General features: G+C 39.8%; 1 protein-coding gene across 1 annotated transcript in view; it reads left to right on the forward strand.

The window, feature by feature from the left end:
* Positions 1–13,914, forward strand: part of ppwd1 (peptidylprolyl isomerase domain and WD repeat containing 1) — a 44,446-nt gene that overhangs the window by 173 nt on the left and 30,359 nt on the right. The window contains exons 2-4 of the mRNA XM_061966028.1: positions 2,922–3,024; positions 10,035–10,138; positions 10,233–10,353. Of these exons, the coding sequence (XP_061822012.1) occupies positions 2,922–3,024; positions 10,035–10,138; positions 10,233–10,353 (328 nt within the window). The remainder of the gene's footprint in view (positions 1–2,921; positions 3,025–10,034; positions 10,139–10,232; positions 10,354–13,914) is intronic.

Below are 13,914 nucleotides of genomic sequence, written 5' to 3' on the forward strand. Positions count from 1 at the left end.
TCTGTATGTTTATTTCCCTATGAGGTGACACAGTTAAACAGTGTTACTGCCCCAGCCCGACATTACATGCCTAAAGTGGCCTCTTCTAACTTAAATGTTGTCTGTACTATTCTCTTTTTGCCTAATAAGTCAACCAAGTACACCATGTGTTCAGTCTGGGCTTTTTACAGTGTTCGGCTAACAGTATATTTACAAAATAGCCACAATTTTTGCTAACGAGCTACTGTTGCCATCAGACTGTATAATGCATATGTTCCTTTTGACTGTACTGTAAATGTATAATGTATTTATATTATTCACATGTGAATAATGCTGTATAATAGACTTTATTTATATTATTCACATGTGAATAATGCTGTATAACAGACTTTATTTATATTATTCACATGTGAATAATGCTGTAGAATAGACTGTATTTATATTATTCACATGTGAATAATGCTGTATAATAGAATGTATTTGTTATTCACATGTGAATAATGCTGTATAATTGACTGTATTTATATTATTCACATGTGAATAATGCTGTATAATTGACTGTATTTATATTATCCACATGTGAATAATGCTGTAGAATAGACTGTATTTATATTATTCACATGTGAATAATGCTGTATAATAGAATGTATTTGTTATTCACATGTGAATAATGCTGTATAATTGACTGTATTTATATTATTCACATGTGAATAATGCTGTATAATAGACTGTATTTTTGTTATTCACATGTGAATAATGCTGTATAATAGACTGTATTTATATTATTCACATGTGAATAATGCTGTATAATAGACTTTATTTATATTATTCACATGTGAATAATGCTGTATAATAGACTGTATTTACGTTATTCACATGTAAATAATGCTGTATAATAGACTATTTATGTTATTCACATGTTAATAATGCTGTGTAATAGACTGTATTTATAGTATTCACATGTGAATAATGCTGTATAATAGACTTTATTTATATTATTCACATGTGAATAATGCTGTACAATAGACTGTATTTATGTTATTCACATGTGAATAATGTTGTATAATAGACTGTATTTATGTTATTCACATGTGAATAATTCTGTATAATAGACTGTATTTATATTATTCACATGTGAATAATGCTGTACAATAGACTGTATTTATGCTATTCACATGTGAATAATGTTGTATAATAGACTGTATTTATATTATTCACATGTGAATTATGCTGTATAATAGACTGTATTTATATTATTCACATGTGAATAATGCTGTATAATAGAATGTATTTGTTATTCACATGTGAATAATGCTGTATAATTGACTGTATTTATATTATCCACATGTGAATAATGCTGTAGAATAGACTGTATTTATGTTATTCACATGTGAATAATGCTGTATAATAGACTGTATTTATATTATTCACATGTGAATAATGCTGTATAATAGAATGTATTTGTTATTCACATGTGAATAATGCTGTATAATTGACTGTATTTATATTATCCACATGTGAATAATGCTGTAGAATAGACTGTATTTATATTATTCACATGTGAATAATGCTGTATAATAGACTGTATTTTTGTTATTCACATGTGAATAATGCTGTATAATAGAATGTATTTGTTATTCACATGTGAATAATGCTGTATAATTGACTGTATTTATATTATCCACATGTGAATAATGCTGTAGAATAGACTGTATTTATATTATTCACATGTGAATAATGCTGTATAATAGAATGTATTTGTTATTCACATGTGAATAATGCTGTATAATTGACTGTATTTATATTATCCACATGTGAATAATGCTGTAGAATAGACTGTATTTATATTATTCACATGTGAATAATGCTGTATAATAGAATGTATTTGTTATTCACATGTGAATAATGCTGTATAATAGACTGTATTTATATTATCCACATGTGAATAATGCTGTAGAATAGACTGTATTTATGTTATTCACATGTGAATAATGCTGTATAATAGAATGTATTTGTTATTCACATGTGAATAATGCTGTATAATTGACTGTATTTATATTATTCACATGTGAATAATGCTGTATAATAGAATGTATTTGTTATTCACATGTGAATAATGCTGTATAATAGACTGTATTTATATTATTCACATGTGAATAATGCTGTATAATAGACTGTATTTATATTATTCACATGTGAATAATGCTGTAGAATAGACTGTATTTATGTTATTCACATGTGAATAATGCTGTATAATAGACTGTATTTATATTATTCACATGTGAATAATGCTGTATAATAGACTGTATTTATATTATTCACATGTGAATAATGCTGTATAATAGACTGTATTTATGTTATTCACATGTGAATAATGCTGTATAATAGACTGTATTTATATTATTCACATGTGAATAATGCTGTATAATAGACTGTATTTATGTTATTCACATGTGAATAATGCTGTATAATAGACTGTATTTATTTTATTCACATGTGAATAATGCTGTATAATAGACTGTATTTATATTATCCACATGTGAATAATGCTGTATAATAGACTGCATTTATATTATACACATGTGAATAATGCTGTAGAATAGACTGTATTTATATTATTCACATGTGAATAATGCTGTATAATTGACTGTATTTATATTATTCACATGTGAATAATGCTGTATAATAGACTGTATTTATATTATTCACATGTGAATAATGCTGTATAATAGACTTTATTTATATTATTCACATGTGAATAATGCTGTATAACAGACTGTATTTATGTTATTCACATGTGAATAATGCTGTATAATAGACTGTATTTATATTATTCACATGTAAAAAAAATACCTAAGTGTTTATTATCTATTGTGAGCGAACTGTGGTGCTGAATTTCCCCCAGGGATCAATAAAGTACTTTCTATTCTATTCTATTCTAGTGCTAGAATATGAACGCGTGTACTTGGACAACCTGCCTTCAGCTGCTATGTACGAGAAGAGTTACATGCACAGAGATGTCATCACTCACATTGTTTGTTCCAAGTAAGTCGTTCCCACTCTCTTCAATCACTAGAACACTTGATTGGTGATTGTGGTCCATGCTTTTTGTGTACAAACCCCCAAAAGTAGTGAAGTTGTCACGTTGTGTAAATGGTAAATAAAAAGAGAATACAATGATTTGCAAATCCTTTTCAACTTAAATTAAATTGAATAGACTGCAAAGACAAGATATTTAACGTTTGAACTGAGAAACTTTTGTTATTTTTTGCAAATATGAGCTCGTTTGGAATTTGATGCCTGCGACGTGTTTCAAAAAAGCTGGCACAAGTGGCAAAAAAGAGTGAGAAAGTTGAGGAATGCTCATCAAACACTTATTTGGAACATCCCACAGGTGAACAGGCTAATTGGGAACAGGTGGGTGCCATGATTGGGTATAAAAGCAGCTTCCATGAAATGCGCAGTCATTCCCAAACAAGGACGGGGCGAGGGTCACCACTTTGTCAACAAATGCCTGCGCAAATTGTTTAAGAACAACATTTCTCAACCAGCTATTGCAAGGAATTTTGAGATTTTACCATTTACGGTCTGTAATATTATCAAAAGGTTCAGAGAATCTGGAGAAATCACTGCACGTAAGCCATGATATTGCGCACCTTGGATCCCTCAGGTGGTGCTGCATCAAAAAGCGACATCAGTGTGTAAAGGATATCACCACATGGGCTGAGAAACACTTCAGAAAACCACTGTCAGTAACTACAGTTGGTCGCTACTGTCATGACTGGGACTGTGGCGTGGTTTGTTCTCCCGAGGTGCAAAAGATTTGGACCATACGTGGCGTGAAGGGGTGTACATGATTTATTTAAACACTATAACTACAAAAAAAAAAGGATCAAACAAAAGGCGCGCACAAGGGCGGAAGTACAAAACTTGCACAAAGGCAGAAATTATGAACAATTAAACAAAACTTGCAAACTATGGCATGAATAAAGAAAACTTACTTGGATGAAAAAACGGCATGAAAAAGCGTGTGTGGAGAGTATAAATGTGGGATGTCACCAGAAAGACAAACTGAAAACAATGAACTTAAATACTACAGACATGATTAACGTAAACAGGTGCGTGACTCAAAACGTGAAACAGGTGCGTGACGTGACAGGTGAAAACTAATGGGTTGCTATGGTGACAAACAAGAATGCACAATGTCCAAACGTGAAACAGGTGACACTAATGGGTAACCATGGAAACAAGACAAGGGAGTGAAAAGCCAGAAACTAAAGAGTCCAATAACTAAACAAAACAAAACATGACTAATACAAAACATGGTCACACAGACATGACAGCTACATCTGTAAGTGCAAGTTAAAACTCTACTATGCAAAGTCAAAGCCATTTATCAACAACACCCAGAAACACTTCGCTGGGCTCACCTAAGATGAACTGATGCAAAGTGGAAAAGGGTTCTGTGGTCTGACGAGTCCACATTTCAAATTGTTTTTGGAAACTGTGAACAAAGAGGAAAAGAACCATCCGGATTGTTATAGGCGCAAAGTGTAAAAGGCAGCATGTGTGATGGTATGGGGGTGTATTAGTGCCCAAGGCATGGGTAACTTATACATCTGTGAAGGCACCATTAATGCTGAAAGGTACATACAGCTTTTGGAGCAACATACAGTGGGGCAAAAAAGTATTTAGTCAGCCACGATTGTGCAAGTTCTCCCACTTAAAATAAAGCCAGAGGTCTGTAATTTTCATCATAGATACACTTCAACTGTGAGAGACAGAATGTGAAAAAAAATCCAGGAATTCACATTGTAGGAATTTTAAAGAATTTATTTGTAAATTATGGTGGAAAATAAGTATTTGGTCACTTCAAACAAGGAAGATCTCTGGCTCTCACAGACCTGAAACTTCTTCTTTAAGAAGCTCTTCTGTCCTCCACTCGTTACCTGTATTAATGGCACCTGTTTGAACTGGTTATCTGTATAAAAGACACCTGTCCACAGCCTCAAACAGTCAGACTCCAAACTCCACTATGGCCAAGACCAAAGAGCTGTCGAAGGACACCAGGAAAATAATTGTAGACCTGCACCAGACTGTGAAGAGTGAATCTACAATAGGCAAGCAGCTTGGTGTGAAAAAATCAACTGTGGGAGCAATTATCAGAAAATGGAAGACATACAAGACCACTGATAATCTCCCTCGATCTGGGGCTCCACGCAAGATCTCATCCCGTGGGGTCAAAATGATCATGAGAACGGTAAGCAAAAATCCCAGAACCACACGGGGGGACCTGGTGAATGACCTGCAGAGAGCTGGGACCAAAGTAACAAAGGTTACCATCAGTAACACACTACGCCGACAGGGAATCAAATCCTGCAGTGCCAGACGTGTCCCCCTGCTTAAGCCAGTGCATGTCCAGGCCCGTCTGAAGTTTGCCAGAGAGCACATGGATGATACAGCAGAGGATTGGGAGAATGTCATGTGGTCAGATGAAACCAAAATATAACTTTTTGGTATAAACTCAACTCGTCGTGTTTGGAGGAAGAAGAATACTGAGTTGCATCCCAAGAACACCATACCTACTGTGAAGCATGGGGGTGGAAACATCATGCTTTGGGGCTGTTTTTCTGCTAAGGGGACAGGCCGACTGATCCGTGTTAAGGAAAGAATGAACGGGGCCATGTATGGTGAGATTTTGAGCCAAAACCTCCTTCTATCAGAGAGAGCTTTGAAGATGAAACGTGGCTAGGTCTTCCAGCATGACAATGATCCCAAACACACCGCCCGGGCAACGAAGGAGTGGCTCCGTAAGAAGCCTTTGAAAGTCCTGGAGTGGCCTAGCCAGTCTCCAGACCTCAACCCCATAGAAAATCTGTGGAGGGAGTTGAAAGTCCGTGTTGCCCGGCGACAGCCCCAAAACATCACTGCTCTCGAGAAGATCTGCATGGAGGAATGGGCCAAAATACCAGCTACTGTGTGTGCAAACCTGGTAAAGACCTATAGTAATCTTTTGACCTCTGTTATTGCCAACAAAGGTTATATTACAAAGTATTGAGTAGAATTTTTGTTATTGACCAAATACTTATTTTCCACCATAATTTACAAATAAATTCTTTAAAAATCCTACAATGTGAATTCCTGGATTTTTTTTTCCACATTCTGTCTCTCACAGTTGAAGTGTACCTATGATGAAAATTACAGACCTCTGTCATCATTTTAAGTGGGAGAACTTGCACAATTGGTGGCTGACTAAATACTTTTTTGCCCCACTGTATGTTGCCATCCAAGCAACGTTATCATGGACGCCCCTGCTTATTCCAGCAATGCCAAGCCACGTGTTACAACAGAGTGGCTTCATAGTAAAAGAGTGCGGGTACTAGACTGGCCTGCCTGTAGTCCAGACATTGAAAATGTGTGAAGGCTAAAATAGCAGAAGGAACAACTTAAGCTGTACATCAAGCAAGAATGGGAAAGAATTCCACTTCAAAAATGCCATTAAATTCTAAGTTCATGATTATTTGCAAAAATAAAATGTAGTTTCTCAGTGTGAACATGAAATATCTTGTCTTTGCAGTCTATTCAATTGAATATAAGTTGAAAAGGATTTGTTGTATTCTCTTTTTATTTACCATTTACATACCTGCCAACTACTCCGGTTTTCCCGTAATTAGTACGGTTTTCATCAACCTATTCCGGGTTACGGTTGCAGTGATAAAAAATAAGTTTTTTCATTAATTACATTTTTTTTTTTTTTTAAGTTTTATTCACGAAATCGCGTAACAACAATAATAATAATAATAATAACAACTGGGATTTATATAGCGCTTTTTTAAGTACCCAAAGTCGCTTTACATGTAGAACCCATCATTCATTCACACCTGGTGGTGGTAAGCTACTTTCATAGCCACATCCGCCGCCTCAGGAAGGGGAAGCAGTGCACTACCAACACCGTGTATGGTGCGGATGGTGTTCTGCTGACCTCGACTGCGGAAGTTGTGGATCGGTGGAGGGAATACTTCGAAGACCTCCTCAATCCCACCAACACGTCTTCCTATGAGGAAGCAGTGCCTGGGGAATCTGTGGTGGGCTCTCCTATTTCTGGGGCTGAGGTTGCTGAGGTAGTTAAAAAGCTCCTCGGTGGCAAGGCCCCGGGGGTGGATGAGATCCGCCCGGAGTTCCTTAAGGCTCTGGATGCTGTGGGGCTGTCTTGGTTGACAAGACTCTGCAGCATCGCGTGGACATCGGGGGCAGTACCTTTGGATTGGCAGACCGGGGTGGTGGTTCCTCTCTTTAAAAAGGGGAACCGGAGGGTGTGTTCTAACTATCGTGGGATCACACTCCTCAGCCTTCCCGGTAAGGTCTATTCAGGTGTACTGGAGAGGAGGCTACGCCGGATAGTCGAACCTCGGATTCAGGAGGAACAGTGTGGTTTTCGTCCTGGTCGTGGAACTGTGGACCAGCTCTATACTCTCGGCAGGGTCCTTGAGGGTGCATGGGAGTTTGCCCAACCAGTCTACATGTGTTTTGTGGACTTGGAGAAGGCATTCGACCGTGTCCCTCGGGAAGTCCTGTGGGGAGTGCTCAGAGAATATGGGGTTTCGGACTGTCTGATTGTGGCGGTCCGCTCCCTGTATGCTCGGTGCCAGAGCTTGGTCCGCATTGCCGGCAGTAAGTCGGACACTTTTCCAGTGAGGGTTGGACTCCGCCAAGGCTGCCCTTTGTCACCGATTCTGTTCATAACTTTTATGGACAGAATTTCTAGGGCAGTCAAGGCGTTGAGGGGATTCGGTTTGGTGGCTGCAGGATTAGGTCTCTGCTTTTTGCAGATGATGTGGTCCTGATGGCTTCATCTAGCCAGGATCTTCAGCTCTCACTGGATCGGTTCGCAGCCGAGTGTGAAGCGACTGGGATGAGAATCAGCACCTCCAAGTCCGAGTCCATGGTTCTCGCCCGGAAAAGGGTGGAGTGCCATCTCCGGGTTGGGGAGGAGATCTTGCCCCAAGTGGAGGAGTTCAAGTACCTTGGAGTCTTGTTCACGAGTGAGGGAAGAGTGGATCGTGAGATCGACAGGCGGATCGGTGCGGCGTCTTCAGTAATGCGGACGCTGTATCGATCCGTTGTGGTGAAGAAGGAGCTGAGCCGGAAGGCAAAGCTCTCAATTTACCGGTCGATCTACGTTCCCATCCTCACCTATGGTCATGAGCTTTGGGTCATGACCGAAAGGACAAGATCACGGGTACAAGCGGCCCAAATGAGTTTCCTCCGCCGGGTGGCGGGGCTCTCCCTTAGAGATAGGGTGAGAAGCTCTGTCATCCGGGGGGAGCTCAAAGTAAAGCCGCTGCTCCTCCACATGGAGAGGAGCCAGATGAGGTGGTTCGGGCATCTGGTCAGGATGCCACCCGAGCGCCTCCCTAGGGAGGTGTTTCGGGCACGTCCGACCGGTAGGAGGCCACGGGGAAGACCCAGGACACGCTGGGAAGACTATGTCTCCCGGCTGGCCTGGGAACGCCTCGGGATCCCCCGGGAGGAGCTGGACGAAGTGGCTGGGGAGAGGGAAGTCTGGGCTTCCCTGCTTAGGCTGCTGCCCCCGCGACCCGACCTCGGATAAGCGGAAGAAGATGGATGGATGGATGGATGGAAGTTCAAATGATTACATTAGAGATGTGATGTGCCACTTTTCAAGTGTCTGATGGCTTAAATTAATTGTCATTAATTTTTCATATTTTGAATTCTTTTGAAAGGCTTACAAAAAAAACTACATTTGAATTGTAATTCCATGCTATTGACAGGACTATTAATTCTAATGAAGTTAGCTTACCATGTTTACAGTATGATAATTGTGATAGAAATGTGAATTTTAGGCACAGAATATTTTTGACAATTGAACAAGGCAGTAGATTATACAAGCTTGGACAGAAAGTTAATAATCAATCAATCAATCAATCAATGTTTATTTATATAGCCCTAAATCACAAGTGTCTCAAAGGGCTGCACAAGCCACAACGACATCCTCGGTACAAAGCCCACATAAGGGCAAGGAAAAACTCACCCCAGTGGGACGTCGATGTGAATGACTATGAGAAACCTTGGAGAGGACCGCATATGTGGGTAACCCCCCCCCTCTAGGGAGACCGAATGCAATGGATGTCGAGTGGGTCTAACATAATATTGTGGGAGTCCAGTCCATAGTGGATCCAGCATAACAGTAAGAGTCCAGTCCACAGTGGGGTCAGCAGGAAACCATCCCGAGCGGAGACGGGTCAGCAGCGCAGAGATGTTCCCAACCGATATACAGGCGAGCGGTCCACCCCGGGTCCCGACCCCGGGTCCCGACCCCGGACAGCCAGCACCCCATCCATGGCCACCGGATCTGTGTGTCTCCCCTTCCACAAGGGATAGGGGGGAGCAGAGGAGAAAAGAAAAGAAACGGCAGATCAACTGGTCTAAAAAAGGGGGGCTATTCAAAGGCTAGAGTATACAAATGAGTTTTGAGATGGGACTTAAATGTTTCTACTGACAATAATGACACCAATTTTTTTTTTTAATGGAATTGTTTAGTACTGTTTTACCATTTGTTTACTGTAAAAAGTGTTTATACTTTCAATTAACAAATTGAAGTCTTGTGAAAGGTTGACAGGATAACTGGCATTAACTGTCAAAATAATTTCAAACTATTGAAGTTAGCTTACAGAATAAACATGTCAATCAACCCATATGATTTCTGCTGTAATATTTTTGTTTTGAAAAGTCACTGTGACTGATAGAAAAGTGATGGTTTTAGCAACATTTTAACCTGTCGGAATGCTAATAATCATTTTGCTTCGGGGGGCGAAGTGAACCCCCCACCAGGACTTTGTCCTGGACCCTGGCTACTAGGTTTTTCTGATTTCAAAAGTTGGCAGGTATGCATTTACACAACGTGACAACTTCACTGCTTTTGTAAAATGGCAATTATAGTCACCGATTATCGGCCGATGCATTCACACATTTACACCTAAAAGCCCAAACAAAAGCAACAATGAAAGGATGAAAAGCAGTACTGATCTCTCCAGGACAGACTTCATCATCACGGCCAGCCAGGACGGCCACGTCAAGTTTTGGAAGAAGAACGAGGGCGAGGGAATCGAGTTTGTCAAGCACTTCCGGAGCCATCTTGGTAGGCTTTGTCGCCCAGTCCTTTTACAGTCCGCAGGGTTCCGTCGTTAACCGTACAACTTGTTGTTGTTGTTGTTGTTGTTGTTTTCTGGCAGGCGTGATCGAGAGCATCGCGGTGAGCGCAGAGGGCGCCCTCCTCTGCTCTGTGGGCGACGACCAGGCCATGAAAGTGTTTGACGTGGTCAACTTTGACATGATCAACATGCTGAAGTTGGGGTGAGTTTAGTGGTGCACACAACTGTCAGTCGCAATACTTTAAGACTCCTGGAACTGGATGTTGTGATGACGTCAGCAGAAAGCACGCGCTTGTCTGGAGAAGGTGTTCAAAAGTGACGGCTTTCGCACTGTTCGTACACCATAAGCGAAAGTGAAAGTTAAAAGGTCCAGGTGGCTGCAGGGGTGATATGAAAATGATCGATTCGATTCCTGGGGTAAAGATGAGATTCCGAATCGATTCTCACTTCAAAACGATTCCGACAATGTGTAATTTGGTATGATAATTATAATGAAACTTTTTCGGAACATCTATGAGGATGTCCTAAAACGTATTTAAAAAATGTATTGTTATTTATAAAATAAAATAAAAACTTGTATCTATGTAAAAAAAAAAAAAAAAAAAAGAATCCATCTATTTTTAATTTTTAATTTATTTATTTGTTTATTTTATTTTATTAATCAATCCAACAAAACAATACACAACAATAATAATTAAAGCTGCAAGCAGCATTGGTCGGGCCCGCATATTTGGCAGGTGCTAGTCCTAAATGTCCCAATACTTTTGTCCAGTGATAGTCATAAGTGTCCCAATACTTTTGTCTACTTTTAGTCTGAAGTGTCCCAAGACTTTTGTCTAGTGTACCTACCTTGTCTGCATTGTGTGGGCACGTTGGTGCTTCCTGCTTTTAAGCAGCCATCTTAAAAAAACCGCAGCGCAGCGGGTCTTTGAAGGGTCATAAAATCAAAACCGGAGCAATTAGAAAAAAAGCGCTTCTGTCATTGTAATCACAAGGGTTCAATCTCTCTCCTGTGTTAGTTTGAAGGCGAAACGACAAACGCGCTCAGAGGAGATTGTTTTTGAAGGAAGGTGACCGGTTTTTACAAAACAATTGTTTTGAAGGGGGAATAGCAAACTTCCTGTTGATTTTTGCTGGGGGTTGTCAATTTATGAAATGTAGGTCTAAGTGAGACCTACATAGAGGTTTTTGTTTCATGTCTCTCCGACCTTCCCAGTGGGAGTTACAGGCAGTTTTGTCATTTTTTTCTTCCGAGGAGCAGTTTTTTCTCCGTTTTATTCAAAAATTGCGGTAGAGCGCAATTTTTAAATTTGGGGTTAGGTTTTTTTATTAGATCACAATTTTTGCCAGTCCTGATGTGTGCGTTCAGTTTGGTGAGTTTTGAAGCATGTTAAGGGGGTCAAATTACAGCTCAAAGAGGCAAAAGTGACTGTTTTTAGTACTTTTTTGTCTTGAAGGGGGAATTGCCAACTTCCTGTTGATTTTTGCCCGAGGATGTACAATTATGAAAGGTAGGTGTAAGTCAGACCTACATAGAGGTTTTTGTTTCATGTCTCTCCGACCTTCCTAGTGGGAGTTACAGGCAGTCTAGTTTTTTTTTTTCCTAGGGGGCGCTAGAGCGCAATTTTGAGTTTTGTGGTTCGTTTTTTTTTTTAAAAGGCAATTTTCGCAGGTCCTGATGTGTGGGTCAAATATGGTGAGTTTTGAAGCATGTTAAGTGGGTCAAATTACAGCTCAAAGAGGCAAAAGTGACTGTTTTTAGTACTTTTTTGTCTTGAAGGGGGAATTGCCAACTTCCTGTTGATTTTTGCCCGAGGATGTACAATTATGAAAGGTAGGTGTAAGTCAGACCTACATAGAGGTTTTTGTTTCATGTCTCTCCGACCTTCCTAGTGGGAGTTACAGGCAGTCTAGTTTTTTTTTTTCCTCCTAGGGGGCGCTAGAGCGCAATTTTGAGTTTTGTGGTTCGTTTTTTTTTTTGAAAAGGCAATTTTCGCAGGTCCTGATGTGTGGGTCAAATATGGTGAGTTTTGAAGCATGTTAAGGGGGTCAAATTACAGCTCAAAGAGGCAAAAGTGACTGTTTTTAGTACTTTTTTGTCTTGAAGGGGGAATTGCCAACTTCCTGTTGATTTTTGCCCGAGGATGTACAATTATGAAAGGTAGGTGTAAGTCAGACCTACATAGAGGCTTTTGTTTCATGTCTCTCCGACCTTCCTAGTGGGAGTTACAGGCAGTCTAGTTTTTTTTTTCCTAGGGGGCGCTAGAGCGCAATTTTGAGTTTTGTGGTTCGGTTTTTAAAAAACAAAAAAGGCAATTTTTGCAGGTCCTGATGTGTGGGTCAAATATGGTGAGTTTTGAAGCATGTTAAGGGGGTCAAATTACAGCTCAAAGAGGCAAAAGTGACTGTTTTTAGTACTTTTTTGTCTTGAAGGGGGAATTGCCAACTTCCTGTTGATTTTTGCCCGAGGATGTACAATTATGAAAGGTAGGTGTAAGTGAGACCTACATAGAGGTTTTTGTTTCATGTCTCTCTGACCTTCCTAGTGGGAGTTACAGGCAGTCTAGTTTCTTTTTTTCCTAGGGGGCGCTAGAGCGCAATTTTGAGTTTTGTGGTTCGTTTTTTTTTTTGAAAAGGCAATTTTCGCAGGTCCTGATGTGTGAGTCAAATATGGTGAGTTTTGAAGCATGTTAAGGGGGTCAAATTACAGCTCAAAGAGGCAAAAGTGACTGTTTTTAGTACTTTTTTGTCTTGAAGGGGGAATTGGCAACTTCCTGTTGATTTTTGCCCGAGGATGTACAATTATGAAAGGTAGGTGTAAGTCAGACCTACATAGAGGTTTTTGTTTCATGTCTCTCCGACCTTCCTAGTGGGAGTTACAGGCAGTCTAGTTTTGTCTTTTTCCTAGGGGGCGCTAGAGCGCAATTTTGAGTTTTGTGGTTCGGTTTAAAAAAAAAAAAAAAGGCAATTTTCGCAGGTCCTGATGTGTGGGTCAAATATGGTGAGTTTTGAAGCATGTTAAGGGGGTCAAATTACAGCTCAAAGAGGCAAAAGTGACTGTTTTTAGTACTTTTTTGTCTTGAAGGGGGAATTGCCAACTTCCTGTTGATTTTTGCCCGAGGATGTACAATTATGAAAGGTAGGTGTAAGTCAGACCTACATAGAGGTTTTTGTTTCATGTCTCTCCGACCTTCCTAGTGGGAGTTACAGGCAGTCTAGTTTTTTTTTTTTTCCTAGGGGGCGCTAGAGCGCAATTTTGAGTTTTGTGGTTCGTTTTTTTTTTTTGAAAAGGCAATTTTCGCAGGTCCTGATGTGTGGGTCAAATATGGTGAGTTTTGAAGCATGTTAAGGGGGTCAAATTACAGCTCAAAGAGGCAAAAGTGACTGTTTTTAGTACTTTTTTGTCTTGAAGGGGGAATTGCCAACTTCCTGTTGATTTTTGCCCGAGGATGTACAATTATGAAAGGTAGGTGTAAGTCAGACCTACATAGAGGTTTTTGTTTCATGTCTCTCCGACCTTCCTAGTGGGAGTTACAGGCAGTCTAGTTTTTTTTTTTTCTCCTAGGGGGCGCTAGAGCGCAATTTTGAGTTTTGTGGTTCGTTTTTTTTTTTTGAAAAGGCAATTTTCGCAGGTCCTGATGTGTGGGTCAAATATGGTGAGTTTTGAAGCATGTTAAGGGGGTCAAATTACAGCTCAAAGAGGCAAAAGTGACTGTTTTTAGTACTTTTTTGTCTTGAAGGGGGAATTGCCAACTTCCTGTTG

This window comes from Nerophis lumbriciformis, linkage group LG11, assembly GCF_033978685.3.
Source record: "Nerophis lumbriciformis linkage group LG11, RoL_Nlum_v2.1, whole genome shotgun sequence".
In the NCBI taxonomy this organism is placed as follows: Eukaryota; Metazoa; Chordata; class Actinopteri; order Syngnathiformes; family Syngnathidae; genus Nerophis; species Nerophis lumbriciformis.